Source organism: Gorilla gorilla, chromosome 14 (assembly GCF_029281585.2).
Source record: "Gorilla gorilla gorilla isolate KB3781 chromosome 14, NHGRI_mGorGor1-v2.1_pri, whole genome shotgun sequence".
Classification (NCBI taxonomy): domain Eukaryota; kingdom Metazoa; phylum Chordata; class Mammalia; order Primates; family Hominidae; genus Gorilla; species Gorilla gorilla.
This window is the reverse complement of record NC_073238.2, coordinates 114,976,721-114,991,636: the sequence shown is the minus strand read 5'-3', so window position 1 is coordinate 114,991,636 and position 14,916 is coordinate 114,976,721. Positions and strand designations below refer to the sequence as shown.

Sequence of the window (14,916 nt, the reverse complement as noted above, 5' to 3'; positions counted from 1 at the left end):
CATTAAAATGAAAAAGATAATGCTTTAAATTAGGCATGGAATACTCCCAAATTAGTATGTTAAAAAAAACAAAGGTTGCTTCAACAGAGGAAAAATAAATGGCTATGATAAAAGTGTGGTATGGAGAGTAACTTTTCCATTGTAGACTCTTATGAACCACTAGATTTTTTTAAACGAAGTATCACAAATTCTGAGTATTACCATTCAATAAAATAAGAAACTAAAATTATCCCAGCAAATTGCATATATAGTAGTCCCCCCTTATCCTTGGGGGACATGTTCCTAGGTCCCCAGCAAATGCCTGAAACTGTGGATAGTATAGAACATGATTGCTGTCAATTAGAACACTTTTCTATTCATGTCTTATACACACACATTTAATGTCTTTTCCATCTTAAGCACTTATCATGCACTGTGGCCATAACTTTTGAAGTCTGACTTTTGACAGCAAAAGTAGCACAAATTTCTTTTCCTTCTTTACAATGCCACCGACGGAAGATTCATCCCTACCGCAGAGCTTAGCAACCTCAGCACATGACTCTTTTCTTTCCTTATTAAGTCTAGAACTTTCACCTTTTCACTTAAAGGAAGCACTTTATGGCTTCTCTCTGGCATATGTGAATTGCCAGCAACACTACTCTTGCATGCTGGGGCCATTATGAAATAAAGTAGAGATGACTTGAACATAAGCACTGAGGTATCATACAGTCGATGTGATCACCGAGGCGGATTTTTTTTTCCTTTTGTTTTTTCTTGTTGTTGTTTGTTTGTTTGTTTTTCAGAGACAGGGTCTCGCTCTGTCCAGGCTGGAGTGCAATGGCACCATCATGTCTCACTGCAGTGAGGTAGCTTCTAAGTGACTCATGGAGAGGGAGTGTCTACAGCATGGAGATGCCAGACAAAAAGAGGATCCACGCCCCAGGCAGGATGGAGCAGGAGGGTGTGAGATTTCATCACACTACTCAGGATAGTGCACAATCTAAGACTTATGAATTGTTTATTTCTAAAGTTTTCCATTTAATATATTTGAAATGAAGTAGACCCTGTGTGTAGCTGAAACTTTGGAAAGGAAAACTATGGATAAGGGGGACTACTAGAATACACTTCAATAAAATAGCATTTTAACAAAATCCTAGTTTCCGTAGAGTAGTTCTCCATCTAGCTGTCCATCTTTCAAATGTGGAGAGAGGTGAGATGAGGGAGAAGTATGGTCAGAGAGGGGAGACAGGTGTGTGTGGTGTGGGTGTGCAGGTAGATACATAGCTCAGTGTTCACTGTGAGAGGTGAACAGAGAACATTCCAAGCAATGGGAGTGGCATGATACAAGGCACAAAGAAGTCAAACTGAAAGGCACCTTCAGGAAAAAGAAAGGAGTCTCTCGCAATTCAAACACAGAGATCGGCACTGGCAAGAAACAGGACTCTGGGGGAAAAATCAGGGCTACAAAAAAAAGCTTGTGTTGTGATGCAAAAGCATTTAAACTTTATCTTTAAGCAACAGAAAACCAGTGACTTAAAAAAAATAAAGCAAAGATATGTGAAAATAGCAAAGGTAATTCAGTTACATAAACTGTGACCAGATTGAGAACAAAACCAGTCAACGGAACCAACTATTAATGCACCAAACATGGTGACTTTCTTAGTGTTGCATCTCTTTATGGAGAAACTGTATTGTTATTTCAAATTTCACTCTTAAGAAAATTTAGAAAGTGAAGATGCATTTCTGTTACCAAAAAAAAAAAAAAAAAAACAACACATTTCTGAAGCTGGAAAAAGTGAAAGTTCAATCAGGAAATTTCAAAGAAAATAAAAAAAGAACAAAGAAAATTATAGCCCTCTAGCTCAAACTGAAACACTAATTAGAGATAACATATATCTTGGGAGATAAAGAATTTGGTGAATGTGCCTTAAGTATAATTTAAGGTTAGTAAAGAAATTTGAAAGAGAATATCTACTATTAAAAGAACACTTGGGCCAGGCGCGGTGGCTCATGCCTGTAATCCCAGCACTTTGGGAGGTCGATGCAGGTGGATCATGAGGTCAAGAGATCGAGACCATCCTGGCCAACATGGTAAAACCCCGTCTCTACTAAAAAAACAAAAATTAGCTGGGCGTGGTGGTATGCGCCTGTAGTCCCAGCTACTCCGGAGGCTGAGGCAGGAGAATTGTTTGAATCTGGGAGGTGGAGGCTGCAGTGAGCCAAGATCGTGCCACTACACTCCAGCCTGGTGACAGAGCAAGACTTCGTCTCAAAAAAAAAAAACAAATTGGATTGTTTAAACAATATCAGAAAGAAATCTTTGGAATATGTAAGAATAGTTTTCTGAACACATATGAAGTCCAAAATTCTTTGTTCATGCTCCCATTTAATGATATCCTCCACATCAAATACCCCCTATCACACAGATGCATTCTAAAAAATTAAAATTAACTTATTCTGGTAACTGACAGGATCACAGCCACTGGAAGTAAACCGCAAGAGAGAAAAATATGATTAAACACTAAATGGGAGACAAATGTCTCAAAGTATGATGTTAAATATCATAGAATGCTATTTAAATAGCACGCTTAACAGCATTAGGTACTATCAGAGCTCTGTTCGTGAACAAGAGCTCTAATCAGTCAGAGACCTTGGGACGTTTGCTAAGCACAGGCATTAGTGAAATATTTTCTCACAGTGTGGGGCCCAGACCACTGGTGAGAAGTGGGGCAATTTCAGGCCGAACATGGACATGACATTCTATAGCATTGATTCATATCATTATGAGTCAATGATTCACAATTTTTGTCATATTAGATCTGGTAATATGACAAAATCTTTGTGAATTTGATTTTTTTTCCTGAAATATTTTTATAATTTTTTGAGGGTATAGAACATAATTTCCTAGCAAGCTATCCAATACACAAAACATAGGTACTTAGATAGTCTTGACCAACTGCATAGAATTATTTGATAAAAATATCAACTACAGGATGGGCACGGAGGCTCACGCCTGTAATACCAGCACTTTGGGGGGCCCAGGCAGGTGGATCACAAGGTCAAGAGACTGAGACCATCCTGGTCAACGTGGTGAAACCCTGTCTCTACTAAAAATACAAAAATTAGCTGGGCGTGGTGGCACGCGCCTATAGTCCCAACTACGCGGGAGGCTGAGGCAGGAGAATTGCCTGAACCCGGGAGGCGGAGGTTTGCAGGCCGAGATCACGCCACTGCACCTCAGCCTGGTGACAGAGTGAGACTCCGTTTAAAAAAAAAAAAAAAAAAAAATCAACTATCGGGTCTTATACCAGAAACAACCATGGTACAAACTTGAACAAACTTATAACCTGAGATAAATGAGCCAGAAACAAATGGAAAAAAAGAACACAAGAACAGAGTAACAAACTGCCCATTTGTCAATTCCATAAATACTGATAAGTACCTCAATTAAAAAATCTCAGATCTCTTTGGTCTAGAATAGAATACAAATGTTTTGCAGTCGTCTCAAATTGTCTTCAGAATCGAATTACAAGCTATTATTCTCATTATGACAAAATAAAGTCTTCACTTTAACCAAAAACATGATTTCCCAGCTAATTATCTAATTAGACATACTTAGTTATAAAGATACATTTTAATCAAAATCAAATTAACCTTCAAAAGGCAAAATTCTGTCATTTCTAAAGATAGTCACAAAATAAAATATAGGCTACAAAGGTGATTTCAAAGGAAGTATGAGTTTTAAGCAACAACTACTGAGCTACTACCTATAAAATGCTACAAGTATTTACAATATTGGTCTCAAAATGCATCTAGATAGATCACTTTTGCCATACTTAAGGAAAATCAGCCACATTATTTGACAGTTATACTTTACAATGAAAATACAGCAATGTTTTTCACTTTTTACATATAACTTATAGATTAAAATTTTGGTGATTATATTCATGTGAAAATGGTGGGCTGGCACTGAACTTTCCCTCCAAACTCCTTCTAGGGTATACTCTTACACTGCAGAATACAGATGGTTAAAAAGCCTATTCCCAGACTCCCTTACAGCTGAGGTTTCCATGTGACTGCATGAGGTTCTGGATGTGCAAATGCATGAGATTTGGAAAGGAAAAGTGAGATAGCAGTGAGGCACAGACTGTCATTCCACTGCCCGCTCACTGCTTTTGGGGGGTGTTGAGAGTCAGGACACAAACTTATTTAATCTATAGGCATAATGTACCTCTAAAGCCACTCAGCTTGGAACTTGGGCTTATTGGGGACTAGAAAACAACTGGTGGGGAATGGGAGATGGGGAGGTCTTCTTAAAAACATCACAGGGTAAGAATATAGGAAGGGATCAGCCAAAACCAAGATGAAAACACAGATTTGCAAACCCAACACTCAACACCATTTTTGCCCTAACGTCATTTGCCATTCCAGGAAAAAAAGGACTATGAATATAAGCTATACTTTTGGTGGCATCAACAAATCAAAAGCATAACCACGAAGATAAGAAGCCACCAAAGTATCAGTTTATCAAAGAACCTTGATAAACTACCCCCACTTTTAGTGGGCACCACAAAGGAATGCAACCTCAAGATAAGACTGAACTGGAATAAAACCAACCATTCTCTAGAACTGCAACCGGGCTGTGTATCCCCTCAGGAGTTCAAGGAGCCTTACACTTTGAGCTTAGATTGCCGTAGTCACAAATACTACTGTCCATAGGCATGTGGCAGAGAAAAAATTGAAAAATCTCTATAAGAAAGAATCCATCATCTTAGGTTTTGATTAATAAAATAACAATTTTTAAAATAACTGTATATGACAGTATAATAACAAGGCCCAACAGGAACTCAACAGCACAACCAAGAAACAGCATAAAAAGCAGTTAATACAAGTAGTCATAAGACTTCACATGTCAACATTATCAGACATGTACTACAAAACAAATAAGTTAATTATGTTCAAAAAATAAAAGTCAAAATTGAAAATTCAAATAGGAGACAAGAAAAGATAAAAACCAATGAATCATACTTTTAAAAGAACCAAATAGAAATTTCAGAACCGAAATATAAACAATTGAAATCAGGAACTCAATGGGTGATTAATTAATTAAATACAGCATAAGGGAAGGTAAGAAAGACAGAAGAAATTATCCAAAAAAGATGAAAAATATCAAAGAGAGCATAAGAAACATAAGACATATATTAAGGAGGTCTAAAATGAAAGTTATAGGTTTATTCATCTGTGTATGTGAGATTGTTCCGGAAGTAATAATGGTGGAGAATTTCCAAAAAAAATTAAAAGACATTAATCTACAGACAAAATATTCAATGAATTCCATGTATACATGTACACGAATCAGCAGAAAGTTAAAGGAAATCTAACAAAAACAGAAATTAATAAATGCTACCAAAAGAAAAAATCAATTATGTCCAAATAAGCAGAATGCAGAATGAGTGGGGAAGTCTCACCAGAAACAGTGAAATAATATTTTCAATAAATTGAAAAAAATACTGGCCAAACTGAGATTTCTAATTTTTTTTTTTTTTTTTTTTTGGTACAGACAGGTTCTCACTATGTTACCCAGACTGATCTTGAACTCCTGGGCTCAAGGGATCCTCCCACCTCAGCCTCCCAAAGCACTGGGATTATAGGGGTGAGCCACGGCCCACAGCCAAGACGTCTAAGAAGAGTAAAAACGCATTTCATGAACAAGGCAACATAGAGTCATTGGCTGTCAACAAAAAGAGATTGTCCCAAGTAAACCTCTAAAAGAAACTACCAGAAACAAAGACAAAGAAAGGTAAATATGTGGGAGGAATGGAATGAATGATGACTAAAATAATAAGAGAAATGGCCTCGGGGGATAATTGTACCCAAGTCAGGAGACAGTAAATGGACTTTAAATGTTCTAAGCTCCCTTGTCAGTCTGGCAGCTCAGGTGAAAAGACACTGTTATCAGTTTTTGATAAATTAAGGATGTGTGTTGTAATGTAGAGGTTCTACCAAAAGATCAGCAGTATTTATAACCCCCAAACTTGTACAGGAAAAAATTAAATGATAAATACTGCAAAAGAAAGGAAAAAAAAAGGAAAAAGGCCAGAGATTGGACAAGAAGAAAACATTTTTAAAAATTAGAAATTTAAACTCAAACATACCAGCATTTCTGTCAACTTTCTAAGGAGCAAATGGTCAAGATACAAGACAAACATATCAAACTGTCAAACTGGGCTGAAAAATTATACACTGCTTACAGAGGCACATGTGAACTGTCTTCAAACAGGTAGGTCAAGAGTAAAAGCATGAAGAAAGCCATAGCACGCAAAAGATAACCATCAGGAAAGAGGTAGAAATCCACCTGGAGCCCCGAACATCAGCTTCCCGACGGCTGGGGAGCGGCAGGGCCACTACTGAACTCACCTCAAAGTTCAAGCACACAAGGACCGTCTACCGCCAAGGCACAGGGAACAGAAAACAGCCCTCCTGCACCCATGGTAGGGCTAACCAGGGCCCACAGGAGTCTCCCTCTGGGAAAGAGGCACAGGCATGAAGACACGGCTCCCATGAAGCACAGGATCAGAGGCAAGCCCTCAAGCTCAGGATGAAGCAGGCATGCAGAAATCCCACAAGCGGCCCCTTGGTGCATGTGAGAAAACCACTGCAGGAAGGCTTAAGCTCGACCCAGCTCATGCCTGCAGTGACTCAACACCCCCTCCCCCCCACCCCCTCCCCCAAGGGCCTAATGGAAGAAGAGTTGACACTGTTTTCAGGCATAAGTATGCCTTCCTCAGTCTCTCCTGTCCTATTCCACCCCTTAGCCATCAGCCCATAATCCCCCCACTCACCCACCCCAGTCCTAGGCAAGTACTAATCTATTTATCTCTGTAGGCCATATGTGTTTTTTGAATGGTGTACTGGACTGAAGAGTGTCGTGTCAAAATTCACATCCACCCACAACCTGTGACTGTGACCTTACTTGAAAACAGGATCTTGGCAGAGGAAATCACGTATGATGAGGCTGTACTAAATGGGAAGGGTCCTGAATCCAACGTGACTAGTGTCCCTATAGAGAACGGGAACCCTGGGCACAGAGATGCACAGAGAGAAGGCAATGTGACAACTGAGGCAGGGATTACAGTTATGCTGCCAAAGCCAAGGAACACCAAGGACTGTCGGCAACAGCAGAACCAGGAGAGAGGCATGGAGTGGATTCTCCCTCCAACCCCCCAGGAAGGAACCCACTCGGCTGGAACCTGCATGATAGACTCTGGCCTCCTGAACTGTAAGAGAACAACTTTCTGTTGTGTTAAGCTATAGTTAATGATCATTTGTTATGGTAGTCCTAGCAAACTAACACAAATTCCATAAAACTGGAAATAAACTATCTACAGAAATCTAACAGATAAAGAAACAGTGGCATTTTCTTAGAAAATGTATCATACAGGAGTTCCATGAAATAGCACAAATCTCACAAATGCCATGCTGAAAAAAGAAGCCAGGCACAAAAGAACAAATACTATATGATCCCATTAATATAGTTTTAAAAAACAAACAAAAGTAATAATGCTGCTTAGGTATGTGTAATTCAAAGGAAGAATGATATGAAAACTCAAGGTTCTGAGAAGTCAGTCAGATAGGAGACAGCTCTAGGGAAGATGGAGGGGGAATCAGAATCATTGAGAAGGAGAAGGAAATGAGGCTGGTGTAAAAAGAGATGGCTGTTTTGTAAATACTTCTAGACCCAGTTGATGTTTACATTGATTTTTGCTTTATAATAATACGTTCAATTATTCACCTGTGTTCTATGTATGTTTCTGTATAGTTCACAATTTAAACAAAAGAAAAAAGGGAAGAAGGAAGGAAATAAAGCCACCGGTTACAACACCAGTCGCTTCCTGAGATTTGGTTAGAACTAAGGAAGTTACGTCCCCCAAAGCCAACAGTTCCAAGGGCAGCCACTTGATTCTCAACCTCCTCACTGTGGCAGAGGTGCCGGTTCCTCTGGGAGCCTGGCTGAGTGGTACAGCAGTGGGAGTCACCAGCGAAGTTCACTCTGGGTACCCTTCCTTCCTCCATCCTTCCAAAGATTTTGCAATCACTGAATCACTTCCTATTTGTAATATCCAGAGTAATTTTTCTTAACAGCACATACACACTGACAAATACAGTTCATCTAGAAAGGTTCAAGAAAAAAACAAAGTGGTATTTCCAACATAAAGTATTAACCGTGACAAAGCAGAGGTCTAGACATTGAACTTTAGAGGGATACTTATCCGTCATTCCTAACAGATGTCTTAGCACAAGCATAAAAACTAAATCTTCATTTAACACTTTATGGAGTTAATTTTTTAACATTTATAAAACAAAAAAGGGTGGAGAAGGAAGGGTAAAGTACAGAGGCATGGAGAGGAATAAATAACAGTTGTTGTTACCTGGAGTCTTGTATTCATTTCCAAGAAATAAAAATTCTTCTTAGAGTCCACAAGGAACTCCACGGTCCCAGCAGAGGAATATTTTACTGCTCTGGCAAGAGCTACAGCTTGTTCTCCCATCGCTCTTCGAGTCTCCGCATCCAAAAAAATGCTACATATACAAAAAAATGTTTGTCTACATTTTGGACAAAAATCAAGTTATCTTTTGTGTGCATTACATAAACATTTTCTTAAACTTTACTCAGATATAGATCATCTATACCAATTTAAGAATTCAAAATATGCTTTATATATGTTTTATAATATATGTTGACTATATTATTAAGCATAACATGCTTAAATAAGTCAACTTTAGATTTGTATAAAACATTTGAACTTTTCACATTACTCTGCAACTTCAATCCATTTACAAAATATATAACTACTCTTCAACTTCTAATATTTAACATATATATTCAGAATTGCTTCGAGCCAAAAACTGGGAGAAAAATAACTTCTTAGTATCTAACACACACAATCAATCCTCATTGCTCATGTAGTCCATATTTACAAATTTGCCTACTTGCTGAAATTTATTTGTAACCCCAAAATCAATACTTAAGGCGCTTTCATGGTCCTTTGTGAACAAGTGCAGAGAGGTGAAAAATTCGAGACTCCAGCATGCTAAGGCTGAACAAGGTGATGCTCTCCCTTCTCGTTTCAATGCTCATACTATAACAAGCATCCTTTTCAAGGTCTGTTTACTGTCACTTTTTTTGCATTTGTGTGTGTGTGTGTGTCATTTCATGGTGTGAAATGGCCCACCAAGCATTGTCCTAGGTGCTGTCTGGGGTTCCCATGTGCAAGAAGGCCATGAAGTACTGTCTGGAGAAAATGTGTGTGGGATAAGCTTTACTCAGGCATGTGTTATAGTCTTGTTGGCCAGGATTGTGAGTTCACTGTTAATGAATCAACTGCAGATATTAAATGAGAAATACACATAAAACAAAATTATGTATTAATCCACTGAGGAAAATGTTATAAGCAAAGGCTCGCAGGAACCTAACCCTGTATTTCCCCTAGGGGAAATTATTCAGTGTTCACTAATTCAGTAATCAAGGTGACTTTAGAGAACATAACTGCCACAAATAACAAGAATCAGCAATACATCCACTAAATCCTGCACGTTTGGCTTCAAGATACCAAACCCACCTTCAAGCAGGCAAGTTAAGCTAAAATGACTTCAACAAACCCTGAAAAAAAATCATCAAACCACTTTGCATTTTCACAGATTTTGCTTCTATGAAAGAAAGGCTCTGAGAAACAAAACATTAACTACTTTTCTACTTGTGGATTAAAATTATTCTCAAATGAGCAGGATTGAGATGACATGCTATAAAAGCTTTATTATGGAATAGTATAAAAAACTTGCATGAAGCTGCCTCCAATATATAGCAATTATTAATACATAGCCACTCTGGCTTTATCTATGCTACTTGCCCACTTCTCTACCAGGTCCACCCTTTATTGTTTTTAAAGTAAATCCCAAATTAGGTATCATTTCACTTGTAAAAACATACATATCTGTTTCTATGAGATAAAGTACCCTTTTGTAACACAACTACACAAAAAACAAGAACTCCTTAAAAGCATTTAATATCCACTTGGTATTCAAATTTCTCTATCTCATAAATATCTTTATACAGCTGATTTCTTTGAATCAGGATCCAAATAAGGTCCAAAACTGCATTTGATTGGCTTTTGTATCTTAAGACTCTTTTAATCTGTAATGCCCCTTCCCCATTTTCTGGCCAAGGATCTGGTCATTTCACTGTCTTATTTCTCACATTCTTGGTTCAACTGCATGCAACCCCACGGTGTCTTTTAACATTCATATTACATTTCTGTTTCATATAGATTGCTAGTTAGACTCAGAGCCTTGAATATATTCAAGTTGGATTGGGGTGGGGGAGGAGGAAGAGTTCACAGGTGGGAAGTGTACTTCCTACTGTCTCCCTTTTGGTGAAGTTAGAATAAATCAATGGGTTCAAGCGTTATGAATTATCTATAATATAGTTTGCATTAACCTAATGTATAGACATAGATGACATTTCAACAATAACTGGCTGACAAAATTACTGCAACTAAAAAAAAAACCCAACTAACAATTAATAGCATAACATCTGGAGAATCTCAGTGCAGCTCTGTGAAACTATCTTTCTCCTATTTGATCTTGCCCTTGCCCTTTTCAAAAGCCCTGCTAGATATCCAGAGATATGAGTGACCCTAGCTAGCATTGCCCTCAAAACACATTAGTAGATTCTTTTTTTTATTTTTATTTTTGGGGGGGTGGGGGAGAACAGGGTCTTGCTCTGTCACCCAGGCTGGAATCTGGTGGCATGATGTTGGCTCACTGCAACCTCAACCTCTGGGGTTAAGCAATCCTCCCACTTCAGCCTCCCAAAGGGCTAAGATTACAGGTGTGAGCCACCATGCCCAGCCGATTCTTACTCCAGGAACTGAAAACTACACATTCCATTTATTTTAACACTTCACAGTGTACAAATACATATCAGGTCAGTATTAATGATGAGTTCTAGCTTTTTCATTTTGATTCCTACTGCTGTATATTTTCCTTTTTTTCTCTAAATCAGTAGATAAGGTATTCATTATGAAAAGTTTATATTTCTAGACAAAGAGAAAAAACAAACACATTTTATGATTCAAGGTTCCCAGTCTGGGAAAGATTTCTATCCCAGGTAAGACTTGAGTAGGTTTTTACTAAAAACAGAGTGTTAATTGAATTGGAATTGGTAATCAGTCAAGGAAACAGAAAATTGCAAGACGTGTGTTGAAGACTCTTACTGTTCCACAGGTATCCTTTTTCCCCTTCCTCCATACTACAGTACTACAGTACTAGTTCTAGCTCAGCACATGGTTTCTTAAGAAAAAGATATTAACAAGTCTCCCTAGCTAAGTGTCTAACTTCAGATCAACACCAAGTAATTAGCTTCAGCACCTTCCAGGATCTTCCTAAAGACACAGGAAGAGGATTCCCTTTGGCTTTTCTTCTTTCTCCCTTCTTACATCCTGTTCCTGGGCCTTGAGAACTAGATGGCCACATCTTATGTAAGCTACACAGTTCTTCACAGCATACTGGCTGGTGTGTAAGCACAAGCATCCCATGAGAACAGGAAGCGGAAGCTGGCAGTTTCCCAAGGCCTGGGTTGGAAACTGGCACAGCATCACTTCTAAGTAGTCTACGGGTCAAGCATTCACAGAGCACAGAATCAAGAAAAGGGAACAATGATCCTTCCCCTCACTGCTCAAGGAGAAAAATGGCAAAGGATTTGGGGTCCATGTTTTAAAACTAATAACACCATGCCATATTTTTAAAAACCAATGTAACTAAAATAGAGTTGAATTTTTACCATTACTCTGGGATTAAAAATATACTCACATTCTCACTTACTATTTTCAGAAACTATACAGGCATTATATCAAGATATGCTAGCTCTGCTGATTAAAGCTACAATAAGCTATACTTCTTACTGTCTGGTAATTAAAAATTACTAGGAACACTCACCTGAGGATTTTTAAGAACAAAGAGAATACCAGAGTATATACAAATAGCAACCTAGCATCAAATGAGAAATGAGGCCCCATACACCAAACTCATGAAAGATGCCCTGGAGAAGTACCCAAAGTGGCTCTGATAAATCAAGGAATTTCCAAGAACCACACTCCAGAAGCCTTTCATGGTAGGATAAATTCAGGACCAACTTTATGAACCCTTCACCAACATGAAAGTCTAGAAGGCATATATCTCAGAAATCCCGTGAAGTACCATCAGGTTCCATACTTCCTAGAAGCCTGCAGAAGTCACAGTTGGCTGTCTACCCAACTTTCTCCTCTAATAAAAACCCACTTCTTTTTCAAGTATTCTCTCCCTTTTACACATTAAAGCACTGAGGAAATCAAGTAACAAATTCTTAATTATAAAAATATGCAGTAATAGAGTCTACATGAACATTAGTGCAATTGTAGCCGATAAAGCAAACAAATAAAAAAAGAAATGTGGCTGGGTGCAGTGGCCCACACCTATAATCCCAGCACTTCGGGAGGCTGAGGTGGGCTAATCTTTTGATGCCAGGAGTTCAAGGCCAGCCTGAGCAACATGGCAAAACCCCATCTCTACAAAATACAAAAATTAGCTGGGCATGGTGGCACTCACCTGTAGTCCCGGCTACGTGGGAGGCTGAGTTGGGAGGATCACTTGAGCCTGGGAGGTGGAGGGTGCAGTGAGCCATGATTGCACCACTGCACTCCAGCCTGGGCAACAGAGTGAGACCCTGTCTCTGAATGCATGAGTCAGTGAATGATGAATGAGTGAATGAAATGCATAAAAGCAGCCGCTTTATAAATGTTTCTTAGGAGACTTACCTTGGTGCTTCCTCCACCACCTTCTGATTTCTTCTCTGAATTGAGCACTCTCTTTCATTAAGCCATAAAGCATTCCCATGTTTATCACCTAGAACCTGAAAGAGCAATACCATTTGAAAAACCATATAACCACACCCACAAAGTAGATGATGGTTAATATTTTCCCCATGCAACATCTCTTGGTTTTTAATACTCAAACCTCATAGTATATACATACCTCTCAAAACATTATTTTGATTCATGTTAACAAAGGAAAACTATATTTATTACTCCAAAGCTCAATAAAACATTTTTATCAAAAAGATTTGAGGAAAAAGTGTTCATATCACCTTTCAAATACAATGAGTAAAACATCAGAATCAGTTGTACAAATTTTGTGAAGGACACTGAGTGTTAGTGAAGGGGATAAACACTGGATGTCAATGTTGCTGACAAGTGCCACTGCAGCTTTATTACAAACATCTGCTTGATGTTAACATTATTAAATGTCTGTTGATTGGGAAATGACATTGTATGCATTTCCACCCAATATGTAATCTGTTATTTATCTATGGATGTCTGTACTGTGGTTTATTTTTGTTCTAGGAAACTGCTAAAGGTCTGGAGTTAATATACAAACATAATAGTTTTTCCCATTTGCAATACTCATTGAACATCTCTAACCAGAAAATCTGAAATCCAAAATGCTCCAAAAGCTGAAATTTTTTGACATGACGCTCAAAGGAAACGGTCACTGGAGCATTTTGAATTTTCAGATTAGGGATACCCAACCAGCAGGTATAAATGCAAATATTCCAAAACCCAAAAAAATCTGAAATCTGAAACACTTCTGGTCCCAAGCATTTCAGTTAAGAGATACATTCAACCTGTAATGGAAAATAAGCTGAGATTGCCAGATAAAATACAAGATATCCAGCTACATTTAAATTTCAGATAAACAATGAATAATTTTTTTCTAGCTATGTCCCAAGTACTACATGGAACAGTGATTTAAAAAAAATCATTGTTAATCTGAAATTCAAATTTAACATGTATCTTTTTCAGCTAAATCTGGAAACTCAAAAGCAGCTCTTCATTAAAGTTTTTGCCTAGAACATCTGATTTTCAGAAACGGACCAATCTATTTTCAGATTCAAGGTGTTGATGTATATTTCTGAATACATATATTAGGTTTACAGAGGTAAGATCTGTTTTAGAAGCCAAAAGACCAGGCACTAATTTTAGTTCCAAACAGCTATGCAGCTTCTCTGGACAAGTCATTCTGTTTCTTTGTGCATTATAAATAGCAGATAATATCAATCTTAATATTTGATATGGCTTCTGAAAAAAAATCAAACAAAGATCATGGTTATAATTGGTAAAATGTAAAATAAATAGTTAATATATGACTGTAAAGTTAATTTTTAGGAACAAACCCTTTCTGAAACTCAAGAATGATTCCAAGCAATGAAGGAAAACATAACAGCAATAAAATGCCAATAAGCTGGAATTTTCTAAGACTCAAAGGTGGCTGCATGAAGTAAATCTAAAAATATTTGAAATCATTAAAATAACTCTCAACCTCTTTTTAAATTCTAGTTGACAAGAAAGTAAAAGTAGACAGTCTCCAAGAAATAAAGCCAAAATAACCAAGAATTCTCAGAAATATTTCCAAATATAAAATATCAGATTCATATACAGAATCAAGAGTTTTTTCTTCTCTAAATTCTGTATAGTCTCCCAGTTCATTTTTTAAAAATTCTGTGCACTTACTAGGCATTCAACAAAAATGATTTGCTGATTATTTATTCCATTAAATAAATGAGGAAGCCATGTAATCAGAAAACATTATAAATAAATACTGCTTTTAAGGGAAGTTAATCCTTAAATGCATCATGAGTTTTTTAAAAATTTTATAGGTTTACACGTACTGAATGTAGAAAAATCTCTAAGCTATACTGCTTCCTGAAAAAGCTTTATTATAATAGACAATGTCACATAATGCAAGCCTGTTGGTATCCCTAGACCCAACCCAGGAAATGCCAGTAGTGCCCTGGTTGAGAAATACTGGTTTATGCCACAAAGAGAGGTGCCATTCACACTACCA

At 37.7% G+C, this 14,916-nt stretch overlaps 1 protein-coding gene across 7 annotated transcripts in view; it reads right to left on the bottom strand.

Moving 5' to 3' along the window:
- The window catches only part of PCCA (propionyl-CoA carboxylase subunit alpha), a 456,523-nt gene that overhangs the window by 253,553 nt on the left and 188,054 nt on the right, over nt 1–14,916 (bottom strand). For all 7 annotated transcript variants that reach the window (XR_010130619.1, XM_019039752.4, XM_055360016.2 and 4 more), the window contains 2 exons: nt 12,831–12,925; nt 8,409–8,559 (listed from right to left, as the gene is read on the bottom strand). Coding sequence is in view for 6 of the 7 variants with exons in the window: in XM_019039752.4 (XP_018895297.3) it covers nt 8,409–8,559; nt 12,831–12,925 (246 nt within the window). In the remaining variant the exon portion in view is untranslated. The remainder of the gene's footprint in view (nt 1–8,408; nt 8,560–12,830; nt 12,926–14,916) is intronic.